Raw genomic sequence first — 21,513 nt, 5'->3', positions numbered from 1 at the left:
ATCGATTGTATCGATAGGTTGCGATCGGAGTCATCGAGCCATCGATACAATAAGCACAATAGCCAACAACGTAAATTTGCACACGTTTGAGTGACAAATAATTGTAACTTACTTTGATTACCTTTTTACCTATGAAATTTAGCAAGACTTCGGTATGATTTTTTGACCTACCATAATCGTAAAAAATAGAAAAGAAATAGCCTCTCTCATAATCCACTGGTGCCACCGTACCGTTTGGAAAATAATTTGTTTCATGGCGCTTCGCGTATGCACAGCATCCATGTGTTGAATGAAATTCATTCTTACGCGGCGTATTTTTTGGTTCACGATTTCTGTGGTTTCTCGGCGTTTCATATGAGATGCTTGCGGTTGGCATCTGTCAAAATGGTATGATAAGACTCGAGAGCTACAGCATCTGAGCGGCGCAGCATCATTCAGATACACGTAACCAGCAGACAGCGAGTTGATATGAGCTAACTGTAGCAGTTATCAATTAAGTAGTAATGCTGGGAAAGTCTAACACTATTTATTACATCGACTTCATCATTTTCGTATTTGGTAAGCATTGCGTCCGCTACTTCGTGCTAATACTGATTAAATTAATTGAGCTAGCGGTATGTTGTTGTGGTTGCCCATAATAGCAACGTGATTTCAGGTGCTTCGTTTCAGTTCGTTTTTAAACGATAGATAACGGTGATACACCGATACACCCCAGCATACCTTTATCTTTGGGGTACCAACTGCTTTATCATCTTGATATCAGTTAAGATTTTTATCTCTGGTTTGTTTGCATACCAAATAATATATATCGAACTTCAGTGAAAGCTACGGTGAAAGTGAAAGTATTTACTTACTCTTTATCTTTTTAGTGATTTTGGAAGAATCGTTGTTTATTACCGTAGTTGGCTGGATGATTAAATTTATGGTTTAACGCAGTTGTTTACGTACGATCCTAATATTATTATTTCTCTTTGAATAAATGGTTCGACCTTAATGCGTATGTCTAGTAAAGCTTAAATCATAATAAAATTAATGCATAATATGTTTCATGTTAGAAATTTCAATAAACTGCATTTCTCATTCCCGTAACTCATTTTTTCGGCTATCATCTCATTGTGACCTTCAGTCTTAGAACCATGTGATACCTTGAATGATCAAATTGATTTTTTTATTGTACATAGCCTAAAGCGTACAGCGGAAGGATTGCAAATGAATGAAGCGGAGCCAAATTATTTAAAGTAGTGATCAGCTGATTGGCGCCCCCGTTTCAATTCCGGTCCGAAACCTACTTTGTAAAAGTCCTTTCTTGTATCGATTTTGAATGTGTACCAAAGTCTTCTTTTTATGTTTCGCAAGCATTAATGCGTCGCGCGAAAACTACGTGAAGTTTCCTTTGTGTAAAGAGTGACGTTGTTTCCGCTAATTTCTCAAGTCGAGAGTTATGTACACAAATTTCCAAATGGAAAACGACGGTCTGACACTCGGTAGTAAAGAAAATGTCAAGGCGTAAGAGAGCTGGTATATGTGAGTTGTTTAATTTTCATGGATAATAATGCTAAAATTGTTTCTATTAAAGTATATGTTAAAAAACTTGTATTCGATAGTAATCTTAATTTTTTTAAGTTTATGATTTCATAGGGTTACCCTCTGTAACTACTGTTATTTATTTAGTGAACAATTTTGTTTGCACCATCTTTTTGAGCTGGAAGTAACCTTTTAGCTCTAATTTTTGTCTCTTACTGTTATAGTGACAACGCTTTTGGCATTAATCGAGTTTGGAGTAATTCCGAATAAACAGAATGGTTTCTATTGCAATGACCCCAGTATTGCATTTCGATTTATGGGAGATACCATCTCAATTACAATGCTACTTCTGGGAACTTTCTTGCTGCCCATGATTTTTGTGAGTCCATTGTCTCGTTTTTTACTTGGATATTTTTAGGATTTATTATTGAAGAAAAAAACTGTCCCTGGGGAATTACATTTAAAACTTTAAATTCATTTATATCACCATGGAAAATGAAATTTGAGTAACAAACGAAGACCAAAATTTTAAAATATAGGGCCAATCACCTCTAACTCTTCCTGTGGTGCCTTGAGGATTCTCTTCAACATGTTGATGGTTATAATGTTCCAAGAGTAAGTTGCAAATTATAATGGAACCCATCATTGATGATGTGATTTGCTGAGCTGTTACTATGATTTTTTCTGGCTGTATATGTAGTTGTAAAATGGTCCAATGTCAGTTTTCTTTCTTGATGCTTTTAATAGCTTTTATTGGCCTCTGAAACGGAAATGTTCGGGCCTGGACTTGGAGCATGTTGTGCAATTGGAGTGGATTAATAAGAATATTTTTGGAGGATATTTTATCAAGGGTTCATTAATTTTCATTATTATTATTATTTATTATTATTATTGTTGTTTACGGCATACACCATTTTACATTCATGATTTGTTATGGCTGAACAAAATTAATTAACAATCGTCACATGTATCAAGTTTGCTGCTGCTATGGCTATTTGCCGAGAATAATAAATTAACAGTTTGATAAGTTTAATTTTAATTTAATTTAGTCTCCCTTCAGCCCTTTTTTTATGCTTTTTCAACTTTTTTCTTTTTCGCAAATTTATTTAAGGGCGGATAAAGGAGTTACAATTTCTAAAATACTTTTGATTTCTATCAAGATAAATAATTTAATAATAACAATAATAATAAATAACTATAATTATGAGTAACAACAATAAATAACTTAATAACAAATAGTAATGATAATACGTAGCCATAATGATAAATAACAATAACGATACAAAAAACACTATGACAATTAATAACCATAATAGGGTATAATAACAAGTGATAAATAGTTTTAATAATAAATAACTTAAATAATATAACATTATATTACATTTGCTAGAACACTAGGACTGAATCCAACACAGTGTATGTTTCAATACTAATACTGCAACAGACTAGAAACAAAGTTGTGAGCCTGCCTTTTGAAATTCTGGAGGGACGGTCCGAAGAACTCTAATTGGGAAGCATTACCCAAACGCATGAGTCGAGGTATGGTACAGTGGTAGGCGTAGGCAGTAAGTTGCAGTTTCTTGGCGAACAGCTGGGTTGATCTAGTCTAGGTGATGAGGGATATGGAAGTCGATCATCAACAAGAGCTCGGGGCAGTCTACTTGTCCATTTACAAGTTTAAAAAGGAAAACCAGGTCGATGACTGACTTCCTGGAAGACAGGGAAGAAACGCCATGCTGACGAGCGATCTCATTTGTATTCACGTTACGATAGTCCAAGCCGCTTCTGACTCCCATCAGTTGGAGAAATCTCTCCTTGACTGCGTTGAGCGAGTTTGAATGTCCAATTTGATATGGTGACCATATTATAGACCCGTACTCCAAGATGACTCTTTTCATGGCCCTTTGGTGGTATATATGTGCAATACCTTTCACTGATAATGCACGGATGAGTTCTGATACATGTGGACCAGCGTCTGTTTGATATACATCAATTATTTTTTTAGCATTGTTTGCTAAGCTGTTGAAAAAAAATTTTCGTTGGAGAGCTCCACCATAAAGAATACCATGTTTCAAGTTTTCCAGAAAGAGTGGCTGACCTTATCCTCAACCCCATAATCCGTCATTGTTTTGCAATTGAATTTAATGTTCAGATATCGTTCAGGTGATGTGATAATCAATTGTTATAATTCTCAATCTTTACTTGGCAATGAATATCAGTCAAATTCATGCCTTTCTTCATTCATCAAGGGATATCATTCACTATAAAAAAATATCCAAAATATATGCTGGTGAAAAACATACCCAGACAGGATTCAAATCTCTGACATCTACTGACATCTACTCTGACAGCTGTTACTAGGCTGGAAGATACTTCAAACAAGCAATTAATATCAATGGGTATGCATTTGTAAAGTCTTGTCAGTGCTTCTTTTTTAGCAAGAATAATTGCTTACTTTATGGCTATACGCATGTTCTAGGATTTTAGCGAATGATTTTATTTTTTAAAAATAATAGAGATTTCTCTCTTCATGGTAAATGGTAAAATAAGAATGAAATCCCATCATTCATATAAAGATAGTGTCGATTGGCCGTTGTATTTTTGTTGAAGGTTATGGATAATTTCTGGTCTTCAGTCACCTCTAATAGAAAGCAATAAAAAAACTGGTGTGCTGTGATGTGTCCCACCATTAAAATTAACTTTTTTCTGTGGTTTGTGATTTTCACCATTTAGAAAAATGAGAATCTAGCATCGAGGAATTTTATTCATATTTTTTTGTGGTGTGACCAGAAGTTGGATGTAACCCACAATTGGTTTATGTTCCCAATGCTAAAAAACATGTTACCAAAGGGCAGATCAAGACCCACAAGTGGGTCACCCTCTTGCCACTTACTGTCAGCGTCAAAATGATGTGCCGCTCTACTTTGCAAATTTATATCTGGACTTCAGTGCATGCCATAATTATATATAATACGTCATTTTACAGGAAATTTTATTCTCAATTCTTATGTATTTTTCGTTTTATGAAAAATTCAAAAATGTAGACACGCGGGTGCAATAAATGACTCCGTGCACCATAAAATCAGCCGTTTTGTCAACTTCATGAACTTTGTAACTCAACCTAGGGAAAACTGCTTCGTCTACAAAATTCATCTTATACCAAAAGTTTCAAACATTAATGTAGATTAATAAAGTTGCCTTTGCGTATTTTTAAAATGCATATTTTGTTGTAAAATAACGACAATGTTTAAACGTTATCTAGTCCTGCAGTATACCCCGAAAGAAAAAATAAAATTGATAGAAACACTCCTTAATTTATTTGAAAATTTTCTATGATCCGAAAATACACGATTTTTATGTATTATAGATTATGTATGGGCATTAAACAAATACGCCGGAGCAAACGAAAGCTGCATTGCCACGTCTTGCGTGCTAAACTTTACTTCCTGGTAACCAGCACTAGCCTGGCGCGGCCCCGTTTGGCAACATGACATTAATAGAAGTTATTGACATTCACAAATATAAATATTTTTATAGATTATGGATCATAGAAAATTTTCAAATAAATTAAGAAGTGTTTCTATCAATTTTATTTTTTCGTTCGGGGTAAACTGTAGGACTAGATAGTCTTTTTAAACATTTTCGTTATTTTGCAACAAAATATGCATTATAATAATACGCAAAAGCCATTTTATTAATGTACATTAATGGTTGCAACTTTTTGTGGAAGATGAATGTTGTAGGCGTAGTAGTTTTCCCTAGGTTGAGTTACAAAGTTCATGAAGTTGACAAAACGGCTGATTTTATGGTGCGCAGAGTCATTTATTGCACTCGCGTGTCTAAATTTTTGAATTTTTCAAACGAAAAATAAATAAGAATTGAGAATAAAATTTCCTGTAAAATGACGTATTATATATAATTATGGCATGCACTGAAGTCCAGATATAAATTTGCAAAGTAGAGCGGCACATCATTTTGACGCCGACAGTAGTGAGTGGCTCAACACGTCAACCACCTGCAACTCAGCCAACAACTTCTGAATAAAGCTACCTTTTGAACATGCAATAGGGTGGTTTCCTATTTTTGTTAATTGCCTAAATTGAAAGATTATTACTCCTGGAGTATGTATTTCATGCTTTTAGATTTTTAAATGGCAATATCTATTTTTCGCGATTGAATGAAAAGTAAAAATTTTCAAGCGTGCAAAAACACGTTTGATAAGGTATTAATAATCCTTATTTAAGCGAAGCGCTACCAGCTAGCAGGGTACTCAGCTACCTGCTAGCAGCCTGCATCGTATCGGCACTCAAGCCTCCCTCAAGGTCACCTCACAGGGCGGCAGCGGGAACGAGAAATACGTCACACGGAGAGATTTCCTGGCATTCATACTTACCCGTCGCGTTTTCGCGCGCTTGAAAATTTTCACTTTTCATTTAATCGCGAAAAATAGATATCGTCATTTAAAAATGTAAATGCGTGAAATACGTACTCCAGGAGTAATAATCTTTCGATTTAGGCAATAAAAAAATAAAAGGAAACCACCCTATTGCTCCACTTGGATGGCACATCCGAGGTGACTCCATCAGATGGTGGCCACAGAGGGATACCTAGATGCAGGGGCGCAGCTAAGAATTAAGGCTGGGGGGGGGGGGGGTTTTAGGCGCAACTAATACTTTGGGGTTTAGGGGTATTGCATACCTGCCAGGGTAAGCGGGATTTGCGGGGGCCCTCCTCCAGAAAAATTTTAAGATTAATCGTTCAAAATGGCAAGTTTTGCGGCTTTCTGATGGATATTTGATTAATCCTAACACTACCCTATAAGTCATCCTAATCCAATTAAGGAAAATGGATAAAACTTAAATATTTCTCTGAGCTCTGGGGGGGTTTTATCTCCCAAAACCCCCTTTTCAAACAATTTTTCAGAAATTGCTGGCGCTGAGACCCCACTGTGGGTGCATGCACCTTATGTTTTCTGGGAGCATTTTACTGGAAGGGTGTAACGATAGAGGGAGTCCCATTGCTAGAAATTTGCTTTGAGGGAGCATGCGGGAGTATGCGGGATGCCTTCTGTTATTTTGTTGCCAATTCGCAACCATCGGAAAACGGTACATTTAATTACTCAGCTATCTATGTACAATTTCATTTGCATAATGCTGAAAGTTTGATTCATCTGGGGTTATTGGCAGGTATTATGAAATCTAAGTTATCAATAAATAGTGTGTCAGAGGATAGATGCCCCTGCGCCAATGGTCTGCTCAGCAGATGTATCACAGTTTATCACCATAAGAACAGCTAGAATTTTTTCTTCAAAATTTCAATAATTTTAGCGAAGTCAAAATTGTCCCCAATATTTTTCAGTCAAAGCGGCTGTATTTTTAATAAAAATAAACTAGTTATGATGGAAACAGGCTTGCCAACCTGGACGTGCTAGTTCTATGCCCATTTTTAATTGGTGTTTTTATTTATTACATCGCTCAAATTTGGTAGTAAAAGGTCACACTAGTTGAAGAAAAATTTCTTGGGATTCCCACCAGGTGTGGTACTGGGTTAATTCTCCCAGACGATGGCAGACTTAGCCATTGAAACGTTGGGAGAATTAACCTAGTACCACAACCGGTGGGAATCCCGAGAAATTTTTCTTCAATCTATACGCTGTAACGTTACGTCGTAAAATCTGGTTGATTTTTCACGTAAGTCCAGACAAGGGAAATACTCCAACCGTCGGTCACATGCTGGAACGGGGTAAGACTCCACAAACAAGAAAAACAGCTCACAAGAAAAAGGTAGCCAAAAATAATTTACGAGTTATTACCGTACGATATCTATTCAAAGTAGAGTATTCAAAAAATCAGAAGTATTACAGAAAACAATGATAGTAAATTCATGATCCCAAAGGAAACATTACCAGCTAAAAATACCAGCAGAAAATTGCTCTAAAAATCTCATGCCTCACAAGACATGTGACTCCCAGCAGGTCACGATCAGAAGAGAGGGCTCGCCTATGCAAGGCGAGACAGCATTTGAGGGGAGGGCTTCTTCCAGGGAGTGGAGGGGTAGCCAGGCGAATTCAACAACCGCCCACTGATGCGTCACTGCCCCTGCAGAAACGGCCGCTCCGCAAAACACCATTCCCTGGTTTTGAGACAACAGCCAGCACCCAGAATTTTCCCCTCAACTTCTGGGTTGGAGACATCAGAGGGATAGTTCATTGGAACACATGGAGGGGAAGGAGATACTGGGGTGAGGTGTTGGAGGGAGAGAGAATTGTGATAGGACAATGGTAAAACTTCTCACTCCAAGTGCAATACTAAGGCCTTAGCACCGATTTCCCCTTGCTTGCCAAGGAGAAGTATTTCTCCGCAGTAGTCCTATATAAGTCTTGCATTGCAGGTAGGCTGGTTCGGAGGCTGTTTCGGAGGCTGTTTCAGAGGCTGTTTCCAGAGGCTGAGTTTCCAGAGGCAGGGTTTTCAGAGACAGGATTTTCCAGAGACAGGATTTTGCGACACAGGATTTTGCGCGAAAATCCTTTGCGCGAAAAACCTTAGCGCGAAAAATCCTTAGCGGGAAAAGTTCTGCGGATAAGTTCGGAGGAAATTCGAGGAATTTCTGGGGGGGGGGGTACCAGAAATTTTGGGGGGGGGGGACACTAAAAAATGCCACAACGCCAGGAAAACCTAAAGGTCACACTAGTTCCTTTTATTTTCATCAAAATGTGGGAGAAGTCTGTTTTTTATTTACATCATTCTTTACGTAGGAGTTGTACCGTATAATTTCAGCTTCAACCAAAATGATAGATGCTTTTCAAGCCAATGCAGCAAAATTGTAGCCTTGATATGGCAATCAATATTTGTGAGGTTTTGTCATTGCGTATTGGAGGGTTGAGCCGTTTAGTCAGGAGAGAGTGGAATTCCTTAAAAGGCTGTGTTTTATGTAGCTAAATACATTTTGACAACTTTAAATTTATAAAAATCCATTTTCCTCCTTCTCTCTATGGTTTGGAGTCTTTTAGTTCTAAGTCAACTGACTTTTTCCATGTAAATTTGTGAATGGTAAGTTTTAATGTACATTCAAGTTATAAGGTTCATATTACATATTTTTTAATATCTTCTCTTTCAGACATATTCTACAGAGTGGCTACTACTGCGTTATCACGTAAAGGAAGAGTTAAGTAGTGAAAGTGAAGATGAAGACTCAGTGGCAGCTACCAGAGGAAAGATATTTTCCAATATGAAACCAAGTTTACAGTTTCCTACCTCTCCCTATGGAAAAGCCAAAGCAGCTTTAATTTCTACTTGGCCGTGGTATCGAGAATTTCTTCTAGGGTTGGTGGTAAATTTTCTTATCATGGACATTATAAAGGTTTTGGTGGGCGCACCGCGACCTCATTTTTTGGACACATGCCGGCCAGATGTTGCAGCCAACTGTACCTCAGGGTGAGATGAGTTTATCTAATTGATACTTAGAACTACTCAAGCTTATATTCTTGGAGTCAAAGGAAATTAACTTCTTTCCCCAGAAATAAAAAAGAGCAAAATTGCTGTTATATATATATATATATATGTATTTATGAATGCAAGTGAAAGAGATGTCTGGTATCTTTCAAATTTATCAGAATGGCAGATTTTCTGTCGTTATTGTCCGCACCCTCATTTTCAATTAGGCCATGTAATGCAGGCTATTGCTACCATTTTAAAATTGAATGTCAAATTCATAGTGGTATATTTGATGATACTTGAACTTTTTTTCAATGTAAAATTATATTTGCACCTGTTGGCTCTGGCTGATATTTCAAATATAGCTAATTACTAGAGTTGCGTGAAAATTGCATATCCGATAAATGTGATATAGATGCGATGTGTGCAAACAAATGCAACATAGATGCGTTGACTGGAATTTTATGATATTTTTACGCAAATTTGCCTTTCGGACAGCAAAATTCGTACATTTTGTGCCGAGCGCAGTTTAAATGCTCCACCAACACTCACCGCTAAAAGCATGTGAGCGACTGGCCAGCTGCTAGTTGGCTGGGACTCTACGTGGCCGCGAACTACAAGTGGGCGCGGGCAAGCTCCTCATATAACTGTGTTTCACTACATTTTATCGTCATCTACCTCATTATGAAAATTAAAAAAAAATAGACGCTACAAAATGCTATTACCTGTTATTGAAAGTGTGATAAAATAAAAATGAAAGTGTGATTTTCACGTATCTCTACTAATTACATATTCATCACTTAATGGATGATAGAGGCCTTAAGTTTAAGATATAACTTAGTGAAATTCTGTCGTTGGAATGAAAGTCTTAAATTTGTTTTCCAAATTGCATTTAATTTTCCTGTCTGGTCTTTCCTAATTTATTTGGTTCTTAGATGAACCAGATTAAACTTAGACCATGAAAATGTCATAATATGAATAAACCCAGACCATATAAGCTATGGCCTAGCTCCAATCTTGCCGCGAGGTGGCTGAAAGGCACAACTGTTTCTTCTCTTTTGTGTATATTTGTTCTTGTATTGTGCAGTTGCTAACTCTTCCTATTAATGGATGAATAATAGAATATTTCATTATTTATTTTGATCGTATTTTAGTTACAATACCCATAAACTGATCTCGTCGCTAAATTATAGAGGCTAACCTTATTCATGTAATACTCGGGTTATGCATAAGGTCTAGGTTACTGCTACTAATCATAGTGCTGTGAAAACATTTTAGGTGTCACCTCTACATCCAACCTGCTTTTGTAGTTCACGCTTTACTGTTGAGTCTCTTATTTTGATATGTATTTTTTTCACCAGGTATGTTGATAATTATAAGTGTACCAATACATGGGACACCATATGGAGTGTTAGAGACGCTACAAGATCTTTTCCTTCTGGCCATGCTTCTGTTTCTGTATATACCTCACTTTTCATGATGGTAAGTCTCTGAAAATGTATTTTCCGATGCATCGTACCTTATTTGCACAGTGAATTTCTAATGAAGTCTGTATATTGAATTGACTGATGGTGCTAAGTATACTCCTATTTTATTATTTATTAGCAGGTCATGCATCCTCTACGGTGAACTGTGGTATTGCATGTCATCAGGGTCGGATTAAGATGAAAAGAGGTCATAGGCTATTGCACTCTTGAGGCACTGTCACCTCGCATTTTTAAGTTTGTAAATTACATGAGAGATAATAAAATGCGTAATTAATTTTATATATATCAGTGTGTTAATTGAAATGTTGTTTGTTCTCTGTTTTTAGAAAGTTTAATTTTAATCTTGATAACAGTTTGAATGTAGGTCTCTCTTGTCCTGGCCCTGCATGTCATGCAAATACATACTCAGAAATGATTTATTAGTGAGAGGAAAGTGACAATTTAATGAATTTGGATACTACTACTACTTCCTTGGCACTACAGCCCGGTATCTCCTCAAGACGCCTGTCCATTCTCTCCTGTTCTGCACTTTCTCCCACCATCTGACAATCCTCATAGCCTTTATGTCTTCTTCCACATCCTGCATCCATCTTTTCCTCGGTCTTTCTCTTTTTCTCTTTCCATCCATATTTCCATGTAGAATCTTCTTAGGCGTCCTTTCTTCACTCATTCTTTTTACATGACCTAGCCAAGCTAGCCGTTGGGTCTTCACAAACCTCACTATGTCTTCGCCTCGGATAATATTTTCTATTTCCTTGTTCGTTCTTATCCTCCATCTGTCACGGGACCATATATCTTTCGCAAAACCTTCCGTTCAAATATCCGCAGAGCTTGGATACTGTGGATAGAATATTGAGCCTATACTATTTAAGACTATTTATAAATATGTTTGTAATTTATGTTATCCTCTTATCAATGACCCCAAGATTATTGCTAACAAAATTAATATGCAGTGTTGATGCTAACAAAATTACTATTTGTCCTCTGTTTCAGTGGTTCATTCGGAAGAGAATACCTGAGACACCATCTTTTCTACTTATCCCATTTTTATACTGCTTATGGTGTTTATGGGCCATATTCTGTTCCATAACTAGGATACTGGATCATAGGCATCATTGGTGGGATGTACTTGCAGGAACCATCTTAGGGATTGCTGTTACTGTATTCACAGTAAGTCATTTTTATGCATTGTATTTTTTTTATAATTTAAATTCACTTAATTTATACCTCAACATGCATGTCGAATAAAACCTCTCCTGAAGGGCTTCTCTTATACTTCATTGCTACCTCTATGCATTAACCTAATAACGTTAGTTTGAATAGTCGAGGACAGAGCTCAACCCCTACACTGCCACTGGCATGCTCAATGTGGCCTAATCCAAGGCAAGTTATTCAAATCAATTTTCACCTAGAAGCACTGAGTAGTGAGTTCAAATGCAAAATGTGTGCTTTGGCGTTGATATGCTCATCCTATCAACTCATGCTTAAAGTAATCCCCTCACCTGCCACCAATTGATTGCTACATTAACAGATTTTGGATATTCAGCTATCAAAAGGGAAAATTAGCTGATGGAATTGACAGATGAAGGTAAAACTTTGTGGAATTTCTGTAAGTTAAACATGTTAGACAAAAATACTGGAAGCTAGTGGAAGAAACCAGTGGAATCAATTAGGAGCACAAAATAAGTGTGAACCATAGCAAGTGCAAATCATATTTTACTGAAAACCTTATTGAGATTGGTCATAGTAGTGATTTTAACCTGAAAATATTGCGTACTTATTAAAAAAGTTGTAAGTTAAATTATTTAGAACTTGTGGGAATTTCATGACGCTTGATTTCAACAAATTTATGATCCATTTTGAATGAATTGTGAAATTTTCAATCCTCCTATGGATGTTTTAAATCTCACTTGTATCCTAATGCCAATTGTGCCTCAACTGGCTTTAGCCTTCCCCCACTACTCATGAAAATGTATAAAAGCCTTGCATGAAATCTTTCTCATAGTTGGCTCTCCCTTCTTGAAAATCACACATTGCTACTCAAATCAATCTGGGTAATTGAAAAGCTGTACATGGAAGTACAAAGTAGTTTTTTTAACGTTTTGAAAATTACATAATACATGTATGTATGAACATAGTCTCTTTTTCATCATTTATTATTATGTGATTCAGTTTCATTCTTCTTTAGATTTTTTCAATGATGTTTTCTCATGGATTTACCAGTATGTGGAATTGCTTGTTATTATAGGAAATATTCTTCAATATTTGATGATACAATCAATATTAAATACCTATCCAGGGATTTTAGTTTGTAGGATGGGTTTTGTGAGTTACATTAAGCAATCCATGATGAATCGGCAGATATTCCTATGGATTGAGGTCAAGGTATTCTTAGCTAATCAACTCACAAATCTGATGTCTATCCTCTCATAGTATAGACTTCTCACTTTGTGCGCTTGATTGTAAAATTAACACACACACTCTAAATGATGGTGCTAACAGAAGCCAATAAGGGATAATATGCATGGCAAATGTATGTTGAAAGGCAATAGGGCTTCTTTAATGGACCAGTGATATCAGTCTTCAATGTGAGGCTGGCTTAATAATTTGAGCTACGGGTAATGTTTAGTTTCTTGATGAGCCTGATGACAGTATTTTCTACGTAATATTTTACTGTCATAAATGAATCATAAATGTATCAAATGATGATTCCTATAATTTCTTGGATCATTGCATCATGATTTTAACTGTTGTAGCTCAAATCAGGGATGTACCGATTTCTCTAAGCAAATTATGTGGCCTTGTTCTTGAGGCTAACGGAATTTTTGTACTATTATATTTTCATACTATCTTACTGGTTTTGTCTATTGAGTATAGTGTACTTATATTGTAATATGTATTAAGTATTTTCATTAGATTGTGATGTATAGTTTTGCGATGTTTTTAGTAGTCATTCTAGAGTGTATACTGCTGTATTTATTCATGATTACAAAGTATTTATATTGCAAAGTATTGTAGTTTTATCAGATTGCAATATTTTTGTATGATACTTCATTAACTTATTCTAGAGTGTGTGTGTTCATATTTCTTTTAATTTTTTATTTTAAGTTACGCTTGTACTTTTCTTAATGTATCTTCATGTTAATTTACTTGCTTATGTTTTTTTAACTTATTTTATTTATTTCAGTAAGTGTAACACTGTAATGGTAATTTTTGTAAATCTGGGCAATTAGCGTATGAGTTGTGGTAATTATATAATAATATTTAGTGATTTCCACAGTTTAGATTTAATGAGTTTGCAGTTAATGTTTACTTGTTGGCAACCTTTAATGGAAGTGACAGATGGATTTTCATGACTTTGTTTACCCATTCATTATATGGACCCTTGAAAATGCTGATTTCCAAAATAACTCCATTTAATTCCAAAACTGGCCAAAGTGACTGAAGCCTTAATATTGGTGAAAGGGGACCTCCTGTTTATTGGGATCATTAAATCTGAATTTTTTGCCATCATCCAAGTGAATATACTAGTGCAGTGACTTGCATTCTATATCTTTGGTGAGGGAGGGTCCAAGAGGAAGGAAAGAAAATTTGTTCACATCCATTTAATTTTACATCTACAGCTTCGGTACGCCTTGTGAGTAGATGCAAGCATGTGCCTCACTCAGTGTGGTTCAACTGATGCAGCAATTTAACGTGAATGTAAATTGTAGGAAACTGTTTTCTAAATTAGATTTGGAAAATTGATAACTGTTCACTCGCGTTAATAATGACATAACCAAGAAATACAATATAATACCACTAGAAGTTGAGGGGCTAAAATGGAGTGAAATCAATAAAGTTTATTTTCATGGTCAGTAATTGTAACTTAGCAGCTCTGGATCTAATTCAATTGACTAAGGACTACATTTTTTAATGCATTTTCAAACTACAATATGTACAGAAGTCTTTTGAGTTTACATGTATCACGTTAAATTATTTTTACAGGTTAAAACTCAGTGCAGAGGATCCTTGCCAGTGGTTAACGTAGATCCAGAAAATGCTCACTTCTTCCTGCCGAGACTTCCTACCAGAAAAGCTAGACAAAATTGTGCAAGTGGAGCAAGAGGAGAAAATGCTCATGAAGGCCAAGAGAGAAAGCAATGGGTTAGGCATTTGCTTTCATCCTCATCCTCGGGTACACCTGAAGAAAGAGAGCTGAAGGATGTTGCATTATCCTGAATTGGTCCTCTTTGTTTGGCAAGTCGGATTTGCTCAAATTTCCCTGTCCAGTTATTTGTTATTCGTGGGTAGTTATGGCCAGACCTCATTTCTATGGAACCATTAGATGGTGTATTGAATTTAGTCCGGAATGGGTTTCGGTGAGGCTAGAGTGAGCTCACTTGATTCAGTACACCTCAAAAATTTGCCAGGTTTTCTAAAAACATGTATCTTAAACTAAAAATTGTACTGGGTTGAGGCATTATTCATTTTCCCACAATATTTGAAGTTAAAACTTGTTTTATTAATTATTGCATGTTTGTTGGCTATGATGTGATGCTCAGGATGAAGTGGTTCATGTACGAATGGGATTTGGTAACTCAACAGCAGCACTCAAAGTGGCTGATTTGTTGCAACTCACGTTGGGTTTAGGCCCCCCTTCCCCCAAAAAAATCTGATTGAATGCTTGAATGGTGTCAGCTCATCTGTTATATACGAGGGGGGGACCAAAAATAACTGTACACAATTTTTTTTAAATTCAAAATTTAATTTTTTGTCTTACAAACGTTAGTCGCCTTCAAAGTACTCTCCATTTACACTGATACATTGGTGAAAACATTTTTTTCACAATGCAAAACACCTTTCGTTCTCGTCATTTCTGATGCCTTGCAGCGCCGCCTTCGATTTTCTTTTCACCTCCGTAATATGACCAAAACATTTCCCTTTCATCCACATTTTCATCCGGTTGAACAAAAGGTAAAATATCTGGTGAGTAGGGTGGGTGAGGAAGCAGTATCATGCAATTTTTTTTTTACCAAAAACTCAAGTCACAGCAATCAGCAACACGTGCCGCTTTTGATCAGGAGGCAACGAGAGGGGGATGAATTTCACTGCGATTCATCTCAATTGCTAATCTTCTGCTAAAATTCACTGTAATGAACTCCATGAATGACCAGATTTTTCAGTGAGTCCATCAGTATTACGCCTCTAATTCTCGTACACATGGGTAAGAGTTTATTTTTTCCACATTTTGATCAGTTCTGGACCTGGAAGGCCGGTTTGGTCATTGAATGTCTTTGATCGACATGTTGCCGTGTTTGAATCGCGAACATTGCTCGTGCACATGAGTTCTTTTTAAGGCGTGTTCCTTATAAGCCGTAGGCAACATATTAACGGTGTCTGATGCAATTTTACTGAGTAGAGAACAAAATTTCAACGCTGCACGTTGTTCTCGAATATTCAAAAATCAAAGGGAGCAAAAATCTCTTTGAATGTGAACTGCCACTGTGGCTCAAAAAAATTCTAGTGTTCTTTTTCCTAATTAAATGTAGGAAATATGTCAGGTTGATGAGTAAAAATGGGTTTCATACTTAATTGTATGAGGATTCCTTTATCATCATATCCAACATTTTCCACAGATTTTACGTCTTAGTTTATCCCATTGTGAATACATAGGCTACACATTTTCTGAGCCATGGTCTGTCATTAAAGGTTCACCATTTAAAATTTTGGAGGGACAAATAGTGTGAAGACAATGCACTTGTTTGGATACAATTATAATTGGGACTAAAAGGAGTGCAGCAGACTCTTGTTAATACGGACAACATTATTACGAAGTTCTGGTTATTAAGAAGCAAATCGTTGGTCCCGACGAAAAGGCCTATCCAAGCGATAGGAAAATAAACGTTGTTATGAAATTTTCATTTTTACGAAATTATGAACATCAGTCCCGGTCCGGGCAGTTACAAAATGAACTTTATTATGAAGTTCCAAGCATAAGCAATGGCATTTAGGTGGATCACTATGCTAAGTTTTAATAATCGCGCCACATTTAAGTTCTCCTCGTGTACTGTGACCAAGAGCGTCAATTATGGTTCTTTCTTCACCATACACGCAACGTCATAATATAAGCTTCTTTCCCGGGGAATCATGGTGACCGACTCATTACAGCTCAAAAATTCATGAGTGAAAATAAAAAATAGCGTTAAGAAATCATGGAGCATGGATGGTGCATTTTGAGTGCGTGAATACAGAATGAGATTTCGGAGTGAACGTAGACATACATAGTAATGAACACATGGTATGGTGCGAGTGCCTTGAGAATGTGTAGAGAGTATGTTGGATATGGGAGTATCAAGAAGAGGAAGTAGGGTGAGAATATGGAGAGTGGATGAGCAGTCCTTGTGGATGCGTAAGTTCTCTACATGCACTGAATTGGGGAGGTTAAATGTGCATGCGAGGTAATGGGAAGGAAGAGAGGGGAAGGTGAGCACATGGCAAGCAGAACATGAATATCACAAATACATGGTGTTTGGGGCAGTTATTTTCCCTGGTAAATCCTGCTTTTAAGAGGATTTTTGTTTGGGGTGTTTGAAGGCTTCACCTGCAGCTTTCCTTCAATTAGTATCCTAACACTACCCACTGGGCCACCACTCTCCCTAAGTTCATTCAGACCCAAAATCAATCACAATTCATTAAAAGAATTCAGAAGATGGAGTAGAAAGATAAATAATGACCAAAACGAGAACTCCCTCATCCAGCTGTTTAGTTTTAATTTGATAGCTGTGTCAGAATTCACCTTGAAGTGTCCTCTCAAGGTCCAATATATCCCCTTCCATGTATGGCGGCTATATTGAAGGATTTCAGAACTTGTAGAATGACCCTCTTGAATCCTCATAAGGATCTTTATTTAAATTTTAATATGTACTTAACATGTTAGAAAAAGCCGTTAAATGTGTCACTCTAACTCAGGTTTTGCGCTTTAGAAGAATTTCTAAATTTTTGGCAGCCAACAGTTGACCATTAAAAATTCAGATGCAAAACATCAATTGTGAAGAACTTACTTTAAACCACTTAAGACCTAGTAATTACAATTAAACCCTAGTAATAGACTCCCACTAATTAATATAAGTTATGTATCTTGGATGTTAATATTCAAATGGTTTAACAGTGGTATATCAAAATGCATAATTTGACTTATCGTGGAGGCTTCAGTTAATTAACAAATAATTTCATACCCTAACCTTGCATTATTTAAAGAGAATTCTTAGTATCAGGTAGGGAAATACATTTATTTTTTCCTACTTTACTTACAGATGCTACAATGTACTCCATTCAATACCACTCTTAAGACAAGGACCAGTGTGGAAATTTGGACTCTGCAGCAATATTAAAGGAATCTATGATTTTCCATTGCCTTTTGGATTCTATTGTTACATTGGAATTTTCAGGATTAGTTATTAAACTCCTATTCATATTTAAATTCATTTGCCACTATGCATACCTCACGTGTACGTTTTTTTGTATTGAATAATGATGCAACCGCCAATATGAGCAAGACTTCATTTAAATTTTACGAAATTATAATTTTTACTCCGGTTCTTAATAAGCAAGTGTGCTATCAGAGGGTTACAAGGACAAATTAAGGAATTTCTGCTGCATCATCGGATGTTCAGGAGTATACAGTGGACTCTCGTTTATACGAACAACATTATTACGAAGTTCTCATTGTTACGAAGCAAATCGTTGATCTCGACGAAAAGGCCTATCCAATCTATAGTAAAAGAAACATTATTATGATATTTTCGTTATTACTAAATTACGAACCACAGTCCCGGTCCTGGAGGCTACAAAATTAACTTTATTACGAAGTTCAACGAATAAGCTACGGCATTTAGGTGGATATACACTATGCTAAGGTTTAATAATGGTGTCACGTGTAAGTTCTCCTGGTGAACTGTACCCAAGAGCATCAATTATAGTTCTTTCTTCAGTATACACGCCACATCATATAATAAGCTTCATTCTTGGGGAATCATGGTTACTCAATCATAACCGCTCAAAAATTGAATTGACAGTTAGTCCTCTTCCTACGCACACTCAATTTATGAACTTACAGAGAGACAAGCATTCAAAATTTTAAAATTTCGAATTTGGGGCCATTCGATTTGGCTGATGCAACACAGTGTGTTGTAGAGGAACTCACACTTTGGGCATAATCTTAACTAAGTATCATTGAATCTGGTGTGAAGTTAGGAACTTTTCAGCGTTACGCCTGTTCTTCCTTACCGTGGAGAGCGATTTTTTCCAGCTCCGGCTGCGTCGCACGACTAGCTACAATTGTGATGCAGTGTTGCATTCTGCAGGATAACCGTACTCCTCGATGTCTTGCATATAGTCCTGCCGGCGAGAGTTATCCGATGACAGTACAAAGGCAGCATATTGCTATTCCCCAAATGCACCTCACACCCTCACCTATACGTTGCCACATGCATATGGAGCAGTGAAATAAGCCTGAGCCACCAAAAAAAGCTCTTTCTTCGAATCACCAAAACAAGGGATTCTTCCTTTGGGTCCTTCACGCTCGTCATCCCTTCCGGCTCCCTTCTTCAGGGAACCCTTTTGTTTACAAGTGACATAGGCGTTTCGCTTCCTTACCTAGCAACCTTGCACCCTACCCCAAAATAGACCCCTCTGCCTGTCATCAGATAACTTGCGGCGACCGGACTGTAGGTTTATCAACTTACAAACAAGGTCTCGGAATGCATCTAGTTCGTATATCGAGGGCTTACTGTATTCAGGAAGATGTGAACCCTCGATTGCGTTATGCCACATTCTTTTATTGAGAAACTGAAATGAACCTTCTTGTTTTTATATATTAGCACATAATTTAATCGCGTGTATTATATACTGTTTTTTTTTATAATTCCTAAGAGAAACGTTCACACGAACTTCGATATTATGAACCTCTGGTTTTTCCGTCCATAATAACGAGTATACTGTATTACTCAGTACCTTTTTCTAAAGGTATAATGCCGATGCTTATTTTCCTCATTATGTTTCATTTACTCACTACAATGGCTGAAGCCATTGGACAGCCCCTTACAAAATTCCTGTCCAATTCTCAGTCCAGCCGGAATATGAAGAATTCACATGCCTTCAGCTTAGTTTGGGGGGAGCTCTATGCTCTCCTGTTCCAACCAGCGTTTAAGTTGAATCATGGAGTGAGTTATAGTATTTCATCACTATTGTACATGCCATGCAAGGAATTTGACATTTTGCCAAAGAATATTCAGAAAAAGGTCAGAGGTAAAACAGGCTGTTGATGAAATTATTGAACCGTACACAATAAATTTGCTTCGATGGCAGGTGAAGTGTGGTTGGTGCAGGGGGATAGTCATAACTACTTTGATTACAGATTAATTGGTCTCTATCTTCACACATTTCCCCATGAATCACATTATAATCCATGAACAAGTAGTACACGCAGCTAATCATTCATTATGTCTTGAGGAATTGCAATTAGTGATGTTAGTGCCCTTTAATCAGGAAAGGAATAATGCTCCAATGTGGATGCAGAAAATTATTTCGGGTGGAGTGATTTGTTAATTTCATCAAAAAATTTCCTTGCTCTAGCATGAGTGTGCATTAGTTTTGTATTTCCCTGGAGCATATACGGTTTCCTGATTCCTGTTTTCATTCTCGAGATTTCCTTTTGCATTAGTATTTACTGCTTCCTGCCCCTCGTCAACACGTTAACAGCTTTTCTTCCAAGCTTTCAGAATATAGAGCTTACTACCTCAGTGGGGTATGTTGTGACCCCTTTCATCTGTGCCTGCATATGATAATAGGCTGCTGATCAGTCACAATTTTATGCCAGAGTTTGGTCTAGTAAAAAGATAAGAGGCAGAAGTGCAGAATATAATTTTTGAAGTAAGGATTCATTGAACACTAATTACATCGCATTTGGATATTTGTTTAGTTAGATTAGAGAGATGTTGTTTGTCACTATTTGTACAGTCATTTCAGAATTGTTAATTTATTTGTCCATTTATACACCAGCAGCTATTTGTCCTAATTGATAGCTGTATTATCCCATTTCCATTTTATTCCTTGCCTAGCTAAGATGGACACGCTTTTTTGTGTAGAGAACCATGTTGTTTTTAGAAAAAAATACCACGCATCACTTGTGGAACATTTAATGATATTTAACCGAAAAAGGATTAATTATATCTCTTAATTTCTGTTGAAATATCTCTCAGAATTTATCTTAGTTTTTTACATATCCGTCAAGGACCTGCCATATGGCAGAAAGTCAGTATAAGTTTAGAATCCATCCACAGCATTTAAGAAGTCATGCAAAGGGTAGCCACTGGAATTATTTTTTTAATATGCATATAGTCTTTATTTTAATCGTTAAAAATTGAAGATTTATCCTCATATTCTTGTATGTCTTAGAGTTAAATATGAAATTTATCTTTCCCTCATGTAGCCTTGAAGGAAAATGTATCATTTTGTAAATGATGAAATGGTGTCAAGGTGTATTTTCTATGTTGGAGTGTGCAACTATTGTTGTATTGTCAGGGATATCTTGTTAAGTATGTAGTTACAATGCCTTTGTTATTTTACTCTGATGACTTCTTCCTCCGAGTTATATTAGTGAAATTTGAAAACAAAGTGCATACACATCTGTGATTTCTATTTTTAAAATTTTGGCCATTGGGCTATGGAAGTACTTTTTACATAATTCATCTCTTTTTCTGAGAGTGATGATTGTATACAAACAAGTCTACTCTTTGAAGTAGCAAACATTGCCTCCTCTATTTTTATACAGATAAAATATTTCCTACATTCCATTCTTCAACTGTTATTGTTTTCTGTTATGAAAAAACTTGTTCACATACCTATGTTAGAACCAAATAAAATCCTTGAAATTTATTTATCCTGTCTTATTTAGCAAAGGAACCTGGCTATGCGAAATAGAGCATGGATGCTGAGCTAGACTAACTAAGCTGCTCATGTATCAGGTGGGCTGAATTGTATCCAGTTACCTCACTCAACTACAACAAAAGGATCATTCCAGAAAATGA

General features: G+C 36.5%; 1 protein-coding gene across 2 annotated transcripts; it reads left to right on the top strand.

Moving 5' to 3' along the window:
• The first annotated feature begins 60 nt into the window (after nucleotides 1-60).
• On the top strand, nucleotides 61-21,361 carry LOC124157792 (phospholipid phosphatase 1-like). 2 transcript variants are annotated; one of them, XM_046532810.1, is made up of 7 exons: nucleotides 61-558; nucleotides 1,749-1,903; nucleotides 8,641-8,957; nucleotides 10,319-10,439; nucleotides 11,438-11,614; nucleotides 14,432-14,683; nucleotides 17,740-21,361. In XM_046532810.1, exons 1-6 carry the CDS (start codon nucleotides 504-506, stop codon nucleotides 14,663-14,665), a joined length of 1,059 nt encoding a protein of 352 aa, XP_046388766.1. In that variant the 5' UTR covers nucleotides 61-503; the 3' UTR covers nucleotides 14,666-14,683; nucleotides 17,740-21,361. The 2 variants fall into 2 exon arrangements, with proteins under 2 accessions (XP_046388766.1, XP_046388767.1); XM_046532811.1 differs by lacking the exon at nucleotides 61-558 and adding an exon at nucleotides 588-1,524.
• The last annotated feature ends 152 nt before the right edge of the window (nucleotides 21,362-21,513 follow it).

Source organism: Ischnura elegans, chromosome 4 (genome assembly GCF_921293095.1).
Source record: "Ischnura elegans chromosome 4, ioIscEleg1.1, whole genome shotgun sequence".
NCBI lineage: Eukaryota > Metazoa > Arthropoda > Insecta > Odonata > Coenagrionidae > Ischnura > Ischnura elegans.
The sequence above is the reverse complement of the archived record's forward strand: the minus strand, read 5'-3'. Positions and strand labels throughout refer to the sequence as shown.

What these genes read in the sequence shown, in the direction of transcription:
- LOC124157792 (XM_046532810.1), top strand. Translation starts at nt 504, where the DNA reads ATGCTGGGAAAGTCTAACACTATTTATTACATCGACTTCATCATTTTC. An exon ending in GCAGCCAACTGTACCTCAGG is followed by an intron (nt 8,958 to 10,318) that starts GTGAGATGAGTT and finishes TTTTTTCACCAG; the next exon opens with GTATGTTGATAATTATAAGT. An exon ending in ATACCTCACTTTTCATGATG is followed by an intron (nt 10,440 to 11,437) that starts GTAAGTCTCTGA and finishes CCTCTGTTTCAG; the next exon opens with TGGTTCATTCGGAAGAGAAT.